Here is a 16649-nt window from a genome sequence, read left to right on the forward strand (position 1 = left end):
ATACATACCTGTATTTTGAGTTGGATGACATACCAGACCAAACACAGTAGCAAACAGGTGCTTCTCTCACATACAGTAAGTAGGCCTACTGGGTTTAGACTGATATATTGGTTTAATAATATATCGAGCCAATATTGTCCTTTTATTAAATATTGGATATCTCCTGTCATGTTATCCAATATGAGGGAGGTTCCTCCCTGACCACAGCTACATAAAAAGAGTGTAAAACCTGAAATGTTATTTTCTTTTGCACATTTAATAGTTCAATAATTTTTTTTGCAAATTAATTCTACACTGAAAGGCCTAATGAGTTTCTCCAACCACTGAATAGGTGCGGTGGGTCAAACTGCCTTATGGAGCTACTGACCACCCTGACAGAATTTCATTAGGGTTTCAGTGGAGAGTTTAGTGTCACATGATTGTATAAATGCTGTTTCAGAGGCTTTTTCCACCCTGACGAGAATAAAATTCAGAGGAAACACTGAAGATGGTCAGATTTAAAGATAGTCAATATCAGCACAAAACATCAGCTGTCAGCGGCTTCAGTCTAAAAATAATTCTTGATGACTGTGTGCTCGAACAGCCCCTCAGAAACCTCTACTAGCCACATGAATAAAAGTCCCTAGTCCCATGGTTAATTGTGCAAGTAAAAAATGAAAATGAGTGCTTCATGGGTCTGTGTCCAGCCTGCTGAGGCTGTTGTGAGGAAAAACTTGAATGCTGGTGTTTGAGTAGTGACCCCTCCATTAAGTTGTCATTAGATAGTTAAGGTCCTCTCTCCCGTTCTGATACAGCAGAACATCCTCTAAGAAGACCGTTTGGCACGGCCTATCATCAGTGCCTGGCACGACTTTGAGGCCTGATTATTAAAGCTATGCGGATCACACACACACACACACACAGAGCTATTGGAGGAAGTGACAGCTCCCCCCTCAGGGCTGAATGGTCCACAGAGGGATGAGATGGTCATTTTGGGTCGCTGGAGATGAAGAGAACTGAGACACGGCTGTCTGGCTATCTGATGAAACAAGAGGGGGTGAGTAAGCACATGAATGCTCTAACTAAGTCTTTGTTAGTTTTACCTGCAGCAGCTTTGAAAAACATCTTTTATCCTTTTTCCAGTAATTTATACATCACTCCTAAAGTTTATTGTAGGATGAAATATATTTGGTAGGTCCCTTTCCAGTTTTATAACATGGTGCTCCATATTTAATATGCACTGTAAAACTCACATGTTTACTCACCACATGTTTACTATGACATGTAGCAGTGTGGCAAGGCATTTCACTGATTTTCATTATGTTTTACTTCTTGCTCAGTAATTAAACAACTAGTGAAACAGTTGTAATATCAAAACAGGGGACTGTAAGTTCAAGCAACTTAAAGTAAAGTTAAAGCTGCGTTAGGCAACTTTGCACTTTGGCGGCCCCAAGTGGCAGCAAGAGATAACTGTTTCAATTTTGAAAGTTTGAAAGACTTCATTACCAAGAAATTGTGCAACTTGAGTAACCTGTGTACTCCTCCAACCAAATTTCTTCTCGTTAGTGGCTGCTAGGGGTGGAGGGCCAGTGACCATTACCCGACACCTGAAAATAAAATTGGGTTATTGGGGTGAATCTACAACATTTCAGTAAAGGGGGGTGGAGGGAGGGGGACACTCTTCTCTGTTGCAGCCCCAGTTTGTGATTTCGGCTGAAAACATGCCTGTATCACTGACCGGGCATGCAGGGCACATGCCCCAGGGCCCCAGACCACCAGGGGCCCCAAAATATTCTAAGTACCGTGTCCGTGTTCAATGCATTTCACAACATTTCACAAATTTCAATTGAAATGTACAGTCAGGCGGGGCCCGTAGGCCACAGTTTATGATTATGGGGGCCCAAGTCACAGCCTCTAATGACATTTGATGCAGAGGAGGACCCAATCACAATTATTAAACTGCCACCTCTTGCTTGTATGTTTATGAGCAGTGCATTTAGTGAGTATCATCCAGCTAAGGTGCAGAGCACGAATCATATACTGGTGGGGCAGGGGAGTCTAGGTACAGACAGTAAAACCTTTTCAATAAATTTCAACATTTAACTGTCAACCTCATCCCAAACTGGACTAAAAAAAAAGATATCTTAAATTAGCATTTGACAGGTTATAATGTAATTAGAGATATCTTAAATTAGCATTTTGGTTGGTCGTAATGTAATGATGCTTAATGCTAAATGCGTAAATGCTAATTTACAATATCTCTCATTACATTATGACTAGCCAAAATGCTACTTTAAAATATTTCAGATATCTGTAATGAGAACTACTGGAACTACCACTACTAGGCCTGTACTGCTGCAGCAGCTGTAGTAGTAGCAGCAGCAGCAGCAGTGTTGTTGCTTGCCACTGCTGACTAATACCACCTGGCTTAACGGTACTGTTGCAGCAGCAGGAGCAGCAGCGGCAGCACCCAGCGCACGGTCTCTGGAGCCCCTGGTAAAGCTCTTACTGTGGACTTTGACAAGGGCTTACAACCCTATAAGATAAGATAAGATAAGATAAGATAAGATAAGATAAGATAAGATAAGATAAGAGGTGAGATAAGATAAGATAAGATAAGATAAGATAAGATAAGATAAGATAAGATAAGATTAATGCCCTTGGGGAAATTCAGGAAAAGTAGCTGGTGAAGCTACTTTTATTTTATTTTTTTTCTAGTTAATTTTGATAGTTTGGACTGGGTGGCGGGTTTGCGTCTCTCTGCACTAACCACCACCTCTTCAACGAACCGCCATCACTAACCGCCAGACCACTCCTTTGGAGCGGCTGGCAGGTTGGCTTCAGCTTCAGCGGGACACGAACCGCGCCTCAATCGCGAGCGCCAGACCACCTTTTGCAGGCTCCTGGCTAGGCTAGCTTCAGCGGGAGGTAGGTTGGCTTCAGCCGGACACGAACGGCGCCTCTTCGTACCAACCACCAGCTCTTCAACGAACCGCGTTCGCTAGCCGCCACGCCACCTGGTCCAAACTATGAAAATTAACTAGGAAAAAAAATAAACTAAAGAGAAAGCCTCCAAACACGCCCATCAAGCGTCCAATAGCTACTGGTCTGAAATGAAGGCTGTGGTTCCCAAAGAGAGCCTCTTGCCACGGTCCAAGCACAGCTTTACCAGCACCCCGGGGAGGATACCTTAATCAAATCTTTTCAATAAATTTCAACATTTTTTTTTGGTCCTTCATTCTCGCCACCTATCACCTCGCCTCCTTAAAGCCACAACCTGCAATCAAAATGTAAACAAAGGGAAGCTTGCCTTGGGGTTGGACAAATGTTATCCCTCTCAAATTGAATGAGCGAGCTCTAGATAGAAGGAATGGCAGTTTGTTATAGCTAAATCTGAGTTCCAGATTACTTTGACATTTGTATTGTTTGTGAACAGGCTAGTATGTTAAGTTAAAATGTGTGGGTACATACCGAGAGGTGGGGGGCCCAATAGGACATGTGTGCCCAGGGGCCCTGTGGTTGGTTAATCCAGCCCTGGCTGAAAAGACAGGAGTATTTTTACGCAAAATCTTACAGTGCAGCTTTAAATAACATTGGAATTTCTAAGTTGTTTTAGTGAATATTTTTACAGTGCAGTCAAGCCTGCATGCACATTCACACCACGGAGCTAGCAGCTAGCCCTACTACAAGACAGTCATCTTCCAATGGCCACCGACCAGCTCCTCCAGTTCAGTGCCTTGCTCAAGGACACACCAAAGCAAATGCAGGGGCAAGAGAGAGCTCCAACCCCCACTTCAACTTTCCCTGCATTGTCCGTCATCCAACCGACGAGACAGTTTGGCTATACTCACTGCTTGACTGTGCTTTCGTGGAAAATTTTTCTCTGTCAACAACAGAGGAGTTAAACTTTTAACTTTCTTTCCGTTTACACATGGAGGGTTAGAGGGATTGGTTTAGGCTTTGAAAGCACTGTTTTTGATGGCCGCAGCTCATGTGAATGAAAGCATTCTTCATACCATGAGGGTGACCAATAAGTTCTCCTCATTCCGTGGTCCATATGACGCGTCAGCCAGGCGTGCCCACTGCACATCTCAACCCAGTTTACCTAACGGAGTTTAGTTTGGATGGACTCAGAGAGACTGCACATGAAACAGCCTGCAACTCACGGACCAGGCCCAGCAAAAGGCGTCCCAGGCTAATGGGCTACATTTAACTTAACAGACTCTTCTTTCTAATGGAAGCTGTCGGTCTTTTGATCCAAACACAAACTAAAAGGGTAGTGCTGCAGCGATAGGAAGGTAAGCGATGCGCGCTCTCTTCTCTGTTGTCCCGACGAAAAATAGTTCCCACAGTATTCCATTAGGGGCTTATTGTGTGTATGTGGCACTCAGTAATGAGCTTATGGTGACTTTTTCGAACTTTATGGTATTTTCTTATCTAGCCTATAGATGTTATTATATACAGCATGCAGTAGTTTATTGTTTTTCTGTGATGTTTATATAGTGGCCTTAAAATAGTTTTTGTATAATTCTTTCCGTTAGTTGACAGCATTTATGCATAACAACCTAAGATGTAATCTTCTTTATGTTAGCAATTATATCTTCATAAATAGTTTATTCTGTAACAGCAAAATTCAATGGCAAGCCTAGCCTTGTGCATAGTGATTATTTGACCATAAATAATCCGACCTGTTGTCTATCTCTGACTAAGGTATAAAGTTAGTAATTAGTCTTATTAGTCTGATTGTTTTGAGTAAAAAAAAAATTATATATATGACTCAAACTCACGATGTATTCTACGTCACATTCGCCACAGACGAGGGATTTCCATTTGTTTTTAGTCACAGCTTTCTCTTCCTTAAATTTCATTTTTTCAGTCATATAAGTCAAGGTTCTGCAAAAGTAGTAGGCTAGTGGGCATTGTCTAAATGTTACTCATTCTGGCCTTGATAATGATAATAATGTTGTTGATATGAGCAAGAATACAACCTTTGCCCCAGATGCTTTTGTTGGTAATGGCTTGCCTGGGGCAGATTCATTTTGAGAGAGTAAGAGTTTTTTTCCTTGTGGAATAAAAATAGTGCTTTTATTTCTATTTCTAGTAAATTGCGCAACAGTTGTCAGGATGCGAATAAACAACATGACATTGTGAAACCTCTCTTTCTCGGCCTGTGTGTAGGGTAAAGATACTGCAAATCTCACTGTCTCCACTGTTGATCCAATTGGCTGGTGACACTGTTCCAGGGTCAGGACACACCCAGTCCCAAACACAAGGACTGAATGATCTGAAAGGACAGGCAGCTGGACTTGGAGAACAGCACAGGTGAGAACTAGTGTTTTAGGCTGATTATAACCTTACTGTGCATGAGGATCCCCTTAAGGAATGCATCTTATCATGTAATTTTCCTTCTCACAGACAACTTCACCACAAAGGTCACATCCTTGCAACAATGGGCGACTCTGGGGAGGATTACGGAAACTACACCTACGAAGATTACCTGGAGTACGGAGACTTTGAAGAACTTAAAGTGGACTACAGGCAGAGGGAAACTATGCACATAATCTCAGTAGTCATCTATAGCATTTCCTTTGTGCTTGGTCTGATTGGAAATGGCATTGTCATTTGGGTGACAGCGTGTAAAAGCAAAAGGACTGTGAACAGCATATGGCTGCTCAATCTAGCAATAGCAGACTTTGTGTTTGTGCTTTTTCTACCCTTCTCCATTGATTACGTACTGCGGGACTTCCACTGGGGCTTTGGGTTGGTAATGTGTAAACTCAACTCATTTGTGTCTGTGATGAACATGTATGCCAGTGTGCTCTTTCTCACAGTACTCAGTATAGACAGGTATGTATCGCTGGTCCACCTCACTTGGTCCCAGAGGTATCGCACTTTAGAGAAAGCCTGGATCGTGTGTGGTTGCACATGGGCGATATCTGCAAGCCTGAGCTGTCCTACTCTCATCTTTCGTGACACCATGCGCTTACATGACAGGGTGGTGTGCTTCAACAACTTCTATGCGCAGGATGGACACACAGCGGCCGTTAGACACATTATAATGGTGGCCGTCCGCACCACCGTGGGCTTCCTCCTGCCCTTTAGCGCTATAAGTGTGACTGGTGTACTCTTGACAATCAAAGTGAATGTGTCCAAGGGTTCGGTTCGCCTGTCCAGCTTCTCCAAAACAGTTTCTGCTGTGATTCTGGCCTTCTTCTTATGCTGGGCTCCCTTCCACACCTTTAGCTTGATGGAATTATCCACACATTCCTCGTTGCACCTACACAACGTACTGAAAACTGGCTTTCCTCTTGCCACCAGCTTAGCCTTCTTTAACAGTTGCATTAACCCCCTGCTCTATATGCTCCTGGGCAAAAAGGTTCGGCATATCCTGAAGCGTGCATGCCTGGACATAACTAAGAGTTCACTGAGAGAGCTGAACCAGTCAATCTCTGCGACTGAGACTATGTCTGTGCCAGAGGGTCTTCAAGAGAGTCCACCAGAGGAGCCTGTTGAATCATCTGCTCTATGATTGCAACAGTCTCCAGACTCTTTTAGTTATCCATGATACACAGAGGGTAAGATTGACTATTGTTTTGAGTGCAGATGTGGAAGATCATCATAACTGTTCTTTTCAGCTGTAGTGTTAAGATTTTCCTATTTGTTTCATGCGGAAAGCAGTAACGCCTACTTCAACTGACTGTCAATTACCCTCAATGGAAAACCAGAGTACTGTCTGCATAACTTACACATGGAATGAGTATCTTTCCAATGATTTGACAAATTACTTTGTTTCATAGCCCAGGCGATCTCCAGAGCAACATGCAAGTTCAAATGTATCTTACATACTCACAGATTTTATATTGTACTCTTTTGAATCAAGGGCATTTACTCATTAAATCTCTATACCTTATGGCTCTTGCAGATCAGATACAATGCAGGTGTCTATTGTAGTCTTCTACTTGTCTGTGTTTTTGTAGCTTCTTGTAGGCCTACAGACTGCTAGAGTCATGTCTCTTTAGGAGAGATTTTTTTAATATTTCAGAGTTGTGTAAATGTATTATTCTAATATATTCAAAGTAAATACAAACAGACTATACTTTAATAAATTTGTTCTTCTGAGCATACCTTTTTTGAATATGTATTCTTTCTATTGACCGCCTTGATGTTAACAGATTTTGTCTTTGTAACCTAATGAATGTGTTTAAAGTTTTAGGATCTAGAGGATCTAAGCCTATATCTCTTTTTAACACAGGCCTACTAAGTAAACAGGAGCCTGACATGAACACAAATGTTCATTTCCCATTGTTTTCCTGAGGGTCTGTTTAAAATGCAGCTATTTCCTGTTATTTCCTACTGGTCAACTCTAACTCAAAAAAGGTTGCGGCCACGGTAGGCTAGAGATACATCCTGTGACTGGAAGGCTGCTGGGTTGAATCCCTCAGTCAACTAAAAAACTTACATCTGGGAAACGGAGGTGAGCAAAACACACTCTCCTCAACAACTACAGTCAAAGTAAGGTGTCCTTGAGCAAGGCACTGTGCCCACAACAACTCCAGTGGACTTGTTCAGTGGCCAGCACTACAAGACTGGGTGTACTGGTCAGCTCCCAGGTGTGATTATACCTGTGACCCTCTCTACTTCTGCAGCTACACTTCCAGGCTGTTGCTGTAAAAGGCAAGGTGTTTATCTTTATCCACATGTGGAGTCAAAACCTGAGTCTGAAGAAACATCAACTGCTGCTGTTATTGCCACATCACCGCGGGCATCTGCACCAGTTTGATACAGATGCATTTCTGATAAGGGGAGGGCTTACATTAACTTCTGTATAGGCTAATGTCGAGACTGTGAGAGTAGAGTATAAGTAGTTAAAAAAAAGTAGCCTGCCAATGAGGATTATGGTACACTGGATTACCTAATCCGTGACGCAGCAGAAAACAACACAGTGCGCAATCTGCGTAGTAGGCACTGGTTCAGTTTAGGGGAGTGAGGACAAACACTGGCAAGGTAAGTGGCTTGCCAACTAAAAGGCGAATATGTAAACATGTATAGCCCGAACGTCACCACTAAACCAACTGTATAAATGGCTTGCTTCATTTGATTTAGCTGTCAGCCAAACTAAAATTAGGTTAACGTTCACTTTAGCTTGTTTGCTAGCTTGCTAATATCAACACAAGTTTGTGATTACAAAACGTTAAACAGCGTCTGTGCCGCTTCACACTGTTGTAATTGCTAATTCTTCTAGCTAAGTGTTTATCAACGAGAATAATGACTATGATGCAGCTATCACAATTAACAAGATATATTATTAATGTTAATTTAGCTAACGTAACGTTAGCTTGGCACGTTATTTGGCCATCATTGCGTCCTAGGTAGCAGTAACAGCTAACAGTTTGGCTGATGTTTCGATGGGTATCCAACGTTATGCCGGGTGTCAAACGAGTCAGGTTATCTTCATGAAGCTTTGCACGGTGTAACCTAAACTGTAAGAGAAATTTGCCGCAGCTTTGAATGTGTCACAACAGAGATTGTCTGGGGCTATCGGTCGGCTCTCCAATGATAACTCGTGCTTCACTTTTGTTATTGTTTTTGTAGTTGGATGAAGGCTGTATCGTGGTTTGACAGCTCTAACAGATGCACCAGCTTTGTTTATCTTAAAGTCTAGCTAGCCTGTATTTTAAAGCCCTTCTGTTGATGCTTCTTTAGCGGGTTTGGCAAGTAGTAACCATCCATTCGCCAGCCGCAAATGATGTTACCTTCTGCCTCTCTTTCAGCATGTTGCGTTTGCCCGTCGTGACCCGGAGTCTCTCAGGAGTAGCTCTTACCAAAGCGAGCGCGGCTGCCACTAATAATGGTAATACTATACAGTTATATCAATTGATCATGCTTTGTCACTCATATTATGCAAAACATCAATTTTGTTATTGAGTGTAAATATTCCATTAAATATTCTAAGGCCAAGGAGCCCTTGTTACTTTGTTCCACTGTTGGATTATAGGCAGGATTACAGATTTGCCAGGTAGCACATTTGGTACCAGGCGGCTGCTGGAAGTGGGACATCTGATCTGTCTAATTTAGTAGTCAATGTCAAGAATCTGTCATTGTTATGGAATACCAATAATTCAGTTTAATGTATGGTGTTATATGAATGATAAAGAGTGTTACAAGTGTCTATAGTAAAAGTGATGGGAACAGTCAACACATAAGAACAAAAGGGATGGGTCACAGAATGATTTCTGTCTGTTTTTATAGCTCGCACTGCAGCCACAGCAGCAGCCACTAACCTCTTGGAGGTGTTTGTGGATGGGAAGCCTGTCATGGTGGAGCCAGGAACCACTGTGTTGCAGGTTAGCATGGGATTTTCATATATTCTGTGTGTTACAAGGTAGTTAAACTCTTGTCGACATCTCGAGTCATAATATTGGATCTAACACTATGATTAAATCCTGTCATAGGCATGTGAGATGGTGGGAATGCAGATTCCCCGCTTCTGCTACCATGAGCGCCTGTCTGTGGCGGGGAACTGTCGCATGTGTCTGGTGGAGATAGAGAAAGTCCCTAAGGTATGATGTTGTCTGTATGTGTGTGTTGTTTCTACTTTGAGTGGCCTTGCAAGTGTTTCAGTCCCATATTTGGATAGCCACAGAGGTGTGTATAGCCTTTGCCTTTGGGTAGGCATAGTTATAACATTGTCAGTAATAGATCATTTTCATTTATCTTCTAGCCGGTGGCAGCATGTGCCATGCCAGTCATGAAGGGTTGGAACATTCTAACCAACTCTGACAAAACAAGAAAGGCCAGGTACTCATGTTATGACATTGATGTTATAGTTATTATTGGCCTGTAATTATGCATAGTTGTCAGAGATGCATTTTTTTAACTGAGGTGATATGGTAGCCTTCACTCTTTTATTCCTTTTACATTATCTTACTCATAAGGAAACAACAAAGTTACTCAGTTCACATTCCCTCTTGTCAGAGTAACATGACAGAATTTTATTCAAAAATGGTGTTTAACTTTCCACAGGGAGGGTGTGATGGAGTTCCTGCTGGCTAACCACCCATTAGATTGTCCAATTTGTGACCAGGGTGGAGAATGTGATCTCCAGGTAAACGTCACATAATTGTGTTTTGAAAATCACTTTGCTTCCGTAGATTGTTCCGTGTTTGTTATAGGACTGTTTATCAGTTTGAGTGTGAATATGACTGCCTCTATTTTTTTTAAATAATTTTAATGTGTGAAGGACCAGTCCATGCAGTTTGGCAGTGACAGGAGCCGCTTCACAGAAGGAAAAAGAGCTGTGGAAGACAAGAACATTGGTCCCCTTATCAAAACCATTATGACTCGCTGTATCCAATGCACTCGCTGTGTCCGGTGAGTTACACTCAAATATGTAGGGTCAGTTGAATCCCTGTAAAGTTCAACATGTAACTAAGCATGAAATCAAATTGCAATTTTTCTTTTTCTTCCTACAGCTTTGCCAGTGAGATTGCAGGTGTGGAGGACCTGGGTACCACTGGCAGGGGCAATGACTTGCAGATTGGAACCTACGTGGAGAAGATGTTCATGTCTGAGTTGTCCGGAAATGTGATTGATATCTGTCCAGTGGGGGCTTTGACCTCCAAACCATATGCCTTCACTGCTCGCCCTTGGGAGACCAGGTTTTTGGATTGTGCTCTACATATTGTGCCACTGGGACCTTTTGATACAGTCAACTGAGAAGCTTTTTTGGGGTCACGAGTTATTTTTTACCCTTTTTACCCGTGTGTTATCTTTGGTTTTTTGCAGGAAGACTGAATCTATTGATGTTCTTGATGCTGTGGGTAGTAACATTGTGGTGAGTACCCGCGGTGGTGAGGTGATGAGAGTTCTGCCTCGTCTGAATGAGGATATTAATGAGGAGTGGATCTCAGACAAAACCAGGTTATTTTCCAGTCACACAAAATCTACATCATATACATAAATGTGATTTGTTTTTGATGTCTGAATCATTGCTGAACTCCTGCATTCTTCCTTCCTGGCAGGTTTGCTTATGATGGACTCAAGCGGCAGAGGCTTACTCAGCCAATGGTGAAGAATGAGTCTGGGCAGCTGGTAGCCACTTCCTGGGAAGATGTGCTGACTCGAGTTGCTGGTGCAGTACGTGATTCATGATGAAATGGGCTTCCGCAATATTAGACCTCCCTCTGCTGTTGATATCGAAACAGTCTACGCTAATTTAAAACCTGTGGTTTCAGTGTAGTCTGGCCTGAATAGCATCTGTTTTCTTTTGCAGATACAGAGTGCTCAGGGTAATGATATAGCTGCTGTTGTCGGAGGCTTGGTGGATGCAGAGGCTCTCATTGCCCTGAAAGACATGCTGAACCGTCTGAACAGTGACAACCTGTGCACTGAGGAGGTGTTCCCCATGATTGGGGCTGGGTAAGACGAAATTTTATCGAAATTGCAATATGGCCTACTGCAATTTTCAAATCGCAGGAGGCGCAATATTTGTTAAAGGCGAAATGTGTGTCAAAATACCATTTTAAATTAAATATTTTCATGCTGCAGAGATGTCCTGGCCTAGTATACATCATATTCTACAGACTTAAGAAAACATCTTTGTTTGTTTGGTACAGATCCCCACAAAAATCACACCATAATCATTTTAATACGTTTTTCAATGAAAATGAGAATAATGATGTAAAAATTATCATTCCCTCTAATATCGCAAATCATATCGCAATTGCAATATCAGTCAAAATAATTGCAATTAGATATTTTTTCAAAATCGTTCAGCCCTAATTCAAAGAGGAATAATGAATGTGGTACACAGCCAGTTTTACTAGCACTGATGTAAAGCTCCTTATTTTCACCTTGTCTTCTATAGATCTGACCTGCGTTCAAACTACCTACTGAACACTGGGATTGCTGGCATTGAAGAAGCTGACCTGCTGCTTCTGGTTGGCACCAACCCACGCTATGAGGCTCCGCTGTTTAATGCACGAATCAGAAAAAGGTAGTTTAGAGGCTGAAGTGGGGTGTTTAAGTGCTGTGAATGTCTCTGGCGGCTGAATCTAAATGAAATAAGTCATTGCTGCATTGCCTCATGCTCCAGATTTACTGCCTCGTTTTAAGAGGAACGTATAAATCTGAGGGGTGTTGCCACAGCAGTGCCTGGTGTTTCATATGAGCTTGGTATCTCTGCTTTAGCTGGCTTCACAATGAGCTGCAAGTGGCTCTAGTGGGACGGGAGGTGGACCTAAGCTACACCTATGACCATCTTGGGGAGTCTGCCAAGGTTCTTCGAGACATTGCATCGGGAACTCACCCTTTCTCACAGGTAATTGTGTATTCATCTTATGTGCTTGAAAGAGTTCAGTCAGTAATGCGTTGTTCATTATCAGTCAACTTGGATGAACCTACCTAACTTTGCGTCTAATATCTCTTCTTGTAGGTCTTGGCTAAAGCAAAGCACCCCGTTGTTGTGGTTGGCAGTGGCTCCCTGCAGAGAGAGGATGGGGCTGCGATAATGGCTGCTGTGTCGACCATTGCTCAGAACGCTCGGGTCAGCAGCGGAGTAGAGGAAAGCTGGAAGGTTCTCAATGTGCTTCACAGGTCATACTCTCTGCAATTTAGTGGGAAAGCTTTTGATAACACTGTGATGTTTGGCAGGCATTTTCACAGCAATATGCCTTCTTCTTTGGCTGTCTCTACAGAGTTGCCAGTCAAGTGGCTGCACTTGATCTTGGGTACAAGCCAGGGGTGGAGGCTATCAGGAAGAACCCACCTAAAGTTCTGTTCCTGTTAGGCGCTGATGCTGGCTGTATCACTCGCCAAGACCTCCCTAAGGATAGCTTTATCATTTATCAAGGTCAGCAGTATTACTCCACAACAGCAGAAGCTCTTTAGTAGCATTACTCATTCACAACATTAATTGATATAAGGCTTTTGAATGAGGCAGGCTAATGACTGGCAAATAATATTGTGTGTATCGTTGATGTCATGGGAAAACTTGTAACTCCGGTTTTGGTGATTTTCATGTATTATCGGCATTCAAAGAAGTACATGGTCCTCTATGGGTTGAGAAAATTTAACAACACTTGGGCTTATGAAATAATTTAAAACCTCCACTGGATAAACTGAAAAATGCATGGTGGTCAAGTTAAGATCAAGGCTGTTTTTGTTGACATTTCTGAAGTACAAGGTTTTCATCAGACAGCGATGATACGTATGTTCCTGTTAAGGGTGAATTTATATGAACGCTCTGTTCCATAACTGCCCAGGTCACCATGGGGATACCGGTGCACCGATGGCTGACATCATACTTCCCGGAGCTGCATACACAGAGAAATGTAGCACCTATGTGAACACTGAGGGTCGTGCCCAGCAGACCAGGGTGGCTGTGACGGCTCCAGGCATGGCCAGGGAGGACTGGAAGATCATCAGAGCCATATCTGAGGTGAACTACAATAAAGGATAACCGTTAGTGAGTAAGTTAGTAGTAAGAAATTAGACTAAATTTTGTGTATTTTTGTTCTTCCTTTAAGCTCGCTGGAGTGACTCTGCCCTATGACACCCTCGATGAAGTGCGTGATAGATTGGCTGAGGTTTCCCCAAACCTGGTGCGATATGACGACGTTGAGGAGGCCAACTACTTTAAGCAGGCTAATGAACTGTCTAAGGTCGGCTATAATTTTCCTCCCACACATGTAAAGTTGATCATAGTGAAGGCACTGTTTAAGCTTTAGGTTTCAGGTTACATTCAGCATCTCTGTTTGCTTCACTGTGTTCCCCATGATGGTAGTATCTCTGTCTTGTCTCTTTCAGGCAGTGAACCAGGCTGTCCTCACTGAACCGTTAGTCCCTTCACAGCTCACTGTGAGAGACTTCTATATGACAGGTGGGCCACCAATACGCTATTCCAGTGTTTCCCCTATTATTGAATATGTGGAGTGAGACTCCACTGCCACAGAGAAACTGCCATTACACTCAAAAGAATTTCAGTGTTATTGGATTCAAGGGAGAGGCTAATCTAAATGTTGTTCCAGAAGCCTTTCCATCGTGCCAAAATTCTCTAGGAAACACTGCTCTATTCTATCAATTCCTCAAAGAAATAGTTCGGTATTTTGAGCCATGGGCCCCAAATTTTTTTTTTTTTTTTTTAAACTGAGCTTTCTGTCAATAGTTGTGTTCTATTTGGATAGGAACTATTTTTTCTCAAAGACACACTACCTTCTAAGCCGGTGTAAACTCCATGAGAGCAAGAAGAATCCAAAAATAACTGCTGACAGAAAGCTAGTTTTTTTTTTACAAATTTTTTCAAGATTACATACTTATGATTATACTGTGACCATCGTGTTTTGCAAAACAACATTTATCATAGTTTTCAAAGACTGTCGCGTATGCCCCTGGGTTTCTATTGCAGTAGAGTGGGAGGGAGCCGCCCAGTGTTAGCGAAGTTATGGCTTCTACTAATAGGGATTATGACGGAAAACATGTTATTTGGGCCCAGGGTTCAAAATACTGAACTATTCCTTTAATTTGAAAATAATTATTATACTTGGACACAAACAAATATACACACCTCACTCTAATAACTCACACACATAAACAAAAGCATGAGTATTAGGACAGTACTGTAGCCTTTTTGTATATTTCCTATTAAATTAATATGAAACCAAGGTACAGACATAATTTCTGATTATGCACCTTTTTGCTCACATTGTTAAACCATATTAGCACCAGAGGTTTCCAGAGATTGAGAGTATTGTGATGTTGATGGATCAAAACCTTTCCATGACACCACGTATAATAATAAACAGTAACTTTATTTATATAGCACTTCAAAACAAAGGTACAAAGTTCTTCACAGAGACAAGAAAGTAAAACATAATCAGACAAAAGCACAGGGTAGAAAAATAAAAATAAAGGCCAAAAGATGCTAGAATAAAACAGAGTAAAAGCAGAGTCAAAATGACAAAAGAAGTAAGCGCAGTAAAAACCACAATGGGTTAAGTGAAATAAAACTATTATAAAAAGGATTTTCTCTAAAAGGTAAGTAAGGATTTAAAAGATGACCGAAGAAGATGACAAGATTTGATTGGTACAGAGCAGATTGGTATGGTCTCTGCAAACTGATCACATGTAAGTCATGATACTGTAAACACACTGGATAAAAATATCTAGCAAGTGGCATATATTATTCTCTGAATGGCATATGAAGCAGTGATTGAGCAGTTTCATAATGGTTCTGTGACCAAACAATAATTGAGTGTCTTTTGTTCTGCCAAAGTAGTGAATACATTGCGATAATGACCAATGGAGTGACATTTTGTAGCCTCTGTAAGCCGCTTTCTGTCAGCATGTTGCATCTTTTTCTGTGCCGCACTGCTTTTGATACTTCATTTATCAGTCCGCTGTACACTTGAAAGGACTTGTGCAAAGGAATTAAGCCTTGGAACTCCCTTATTGAAACAAATTAAAGCACAAAACATATTTTTTGTTAGTAACTCTGTAACAAAAGTAGTTTTTTGCTAGCATTAGAATATGTAATCACCATACATTTCACAGCCAAATACAAGAGAATCCTACATGTAACATCGGTAAAGTTAATCCATCCCAACAATTACATGAACTCAGTCAAAAGCTGGTAGTCTGTAGCTTTTACCACATTCATCTTTTGAGGTCAAATTCCTACTGTAAAATAACAATAAAAAAAAGTCATCAGTGTACTTTCCCACGAGTTATTGTGTTGTCTGTAAGTGGCCATTACACACCTGCATGACATTAAACATAATGACATGATTATATTTATTTGTATTCCTCACAGTAGTACAGATGTGCAAATTTACAAGCTGTTCTCAATCTTTACCCACAGATCCAATAAGCAGAGCCTCCCAGACAATGGCGAAGTGTGTGAAGGCAGTCACAGAGGGGGCGCAGGCTGTGGACGAGCCAGCCATATGCTAAAGCTCAGTGGATAGCCATCCAGCTTTTGCGCACAAATTGATACGCACAACTCCTATATTTGCACATTCATAAAAACGTATTTATTTGTAGTAGAGTTTTACCATAGGTATCTCTCCAATTATACACATTACTGAATTAGCATACTAACCTGCAGAAAGATGTCTATGCAGTTGCAATATCGAGAAGATGTAAACTTTATCTGCTGTAGCACCTTCATTTAGATGTATCCCTGACAGTTAATTGTATGTCCACCTGTTATAATTACTCCCACATTCCAGTAGATGCTTGTGACCAGATTTTTATAAATCATTGTGTTTCAGAGCTAAAGGAAGTATTTTGTCCTCTTCTCCTGTATAATGTCGATATACCAATGTGAAAAGTGTAAAGAGTGTATCTTCGTCAAGGAATATTGAGTGTGGTCGTAATAGCTATTTTTAAGTATGTCTGATAATAAACTTATTTTCTGTAGCAAGTCTACTTAGATAATGCATCTTTGCAAAGTCGATATTAATTGTGTTTTTCTTATTTTAAAACCCTGCAGTCTGTATCCAGTACCAAAATTACCTAGTGAAATCACAATAACAGCGCTGTCGTATAATTTAATTTGCTGTCAGATTAAAACAATTAAGTTGTGTGCTGGCACTGTGACAATTTTACCAATACAATCCTGGCATGTCCTGGCATTTCCGCTTCAACTTTCCCAGCCCCGACGTCTGATTGGC

At 41.5% G+C, this 16649-nt stretch overlaps 2 protein-coding genes across 4 annotated transcripts; both read left to right on the forward strand.

Annotated features, from left to right (window-relative positions):
• Positions 1 to 4114: 4114 nt before the first annotated feature.
• On the forward strand, positions 4115 to 7065 carry cmklr2 (chemerin chemokine-like receptor 2). 2 transcript variants are annotated; one of them, XM_071533575.1, is made up of 3 exons: positions 4115 to 4277; positions 5158 to 5301; positions 5395 to 7065. In XM_071533575.1, exon 3 carries the CDS (start codon positions 5429 to 5431, stop codon positions 6506 to 6508), a length of 1080 nt encoding a protein of 359 aa, XP_071389676.1. In that variant the 5' UTR covers positions 4115 to 4277; positions 5158 to 5301; positions 5395 to 5428; the 3' UTR covers positions 6509 to 7065. The 2 variants fall into 2 exon arrangements, with proteins under 2 accessions (XP_071389676.1, XP_071389685.1); XM_071533584.1 differs by having other exon boundaries at positions 5223 to 5301.
• Positions 7066 to 7919: 854 nt separating this feature from the next.
• On the forward strand, positions 7920 to 16388 carry LOC139655897 (NADH-ubiquinone oxidoreductase 75 kDa subunit, mitochondrial). 2 transcript variants are annotated; one of them, XM_071533306.1, is made up of 19 exons: positions 7920 to 7983; positions 8751 to 8830; positions 9229 to 9323; positions 9432 to 9539; positions 9701 to 9777; positions 10003 to 10084; positions 10220 to 10350; positions 10452 to 10637; positions 10765 to 10899; positions 11001 to 11115; positions 11252 to 11397; positions 11846 to 11974; positions 12169 to 12298; positions 12413 to 12573; positions 12675 to 12829; positions 13242 to 13417; positions 13506 to 13640; positions 13786 to 13858; positions 15836 to 16388. In XM_071533306.1, exons 2-19 carry the CDS (start codon positions 8752 to 8754, stop codon positions 15925 to 15927), a joined length of 2205 nt encoding a protein of 734 aa, XP_071389407.1. In that variant the 5' UTR covers positions 7920 to 7983; position 8751; the 3' UTR covers positions 15928 to 16388. The 2 variants fall into 2 exon arrangements, with proteins under 2 accessions (XP_071389407.1, XP_071389416.1); XM_071533315.1 differs by lacking the exons at positions 7920 to 7983; positions 8751 to 8830; positions 9701 to 9777 and having other exon boundaries at positions 9305 to 9323.
• The last annotated feature ends 261 nt before the right edge of the window (positions 16389 to 16649 follow it).

The sequence above is a fragment of the Centroberyx affinis genome, unplaced genomic scaffold (assembly GCF_046629955.1).
Source record: "Centroberyx affinis isolate AG114_WGS23_722 - 3 ecotype Tasmania unplaced genomic scaffold, CSIRO-AGI_Caff_v1 ptg000166l_1, whole genome shotgun sequence".
Taxonomy (NCBI): Eukaryota; Metazoa; Chordata; class Actinopteri; order Beryciformes; family Berycidae; genus Centroberyx; species Centroberyx affinis.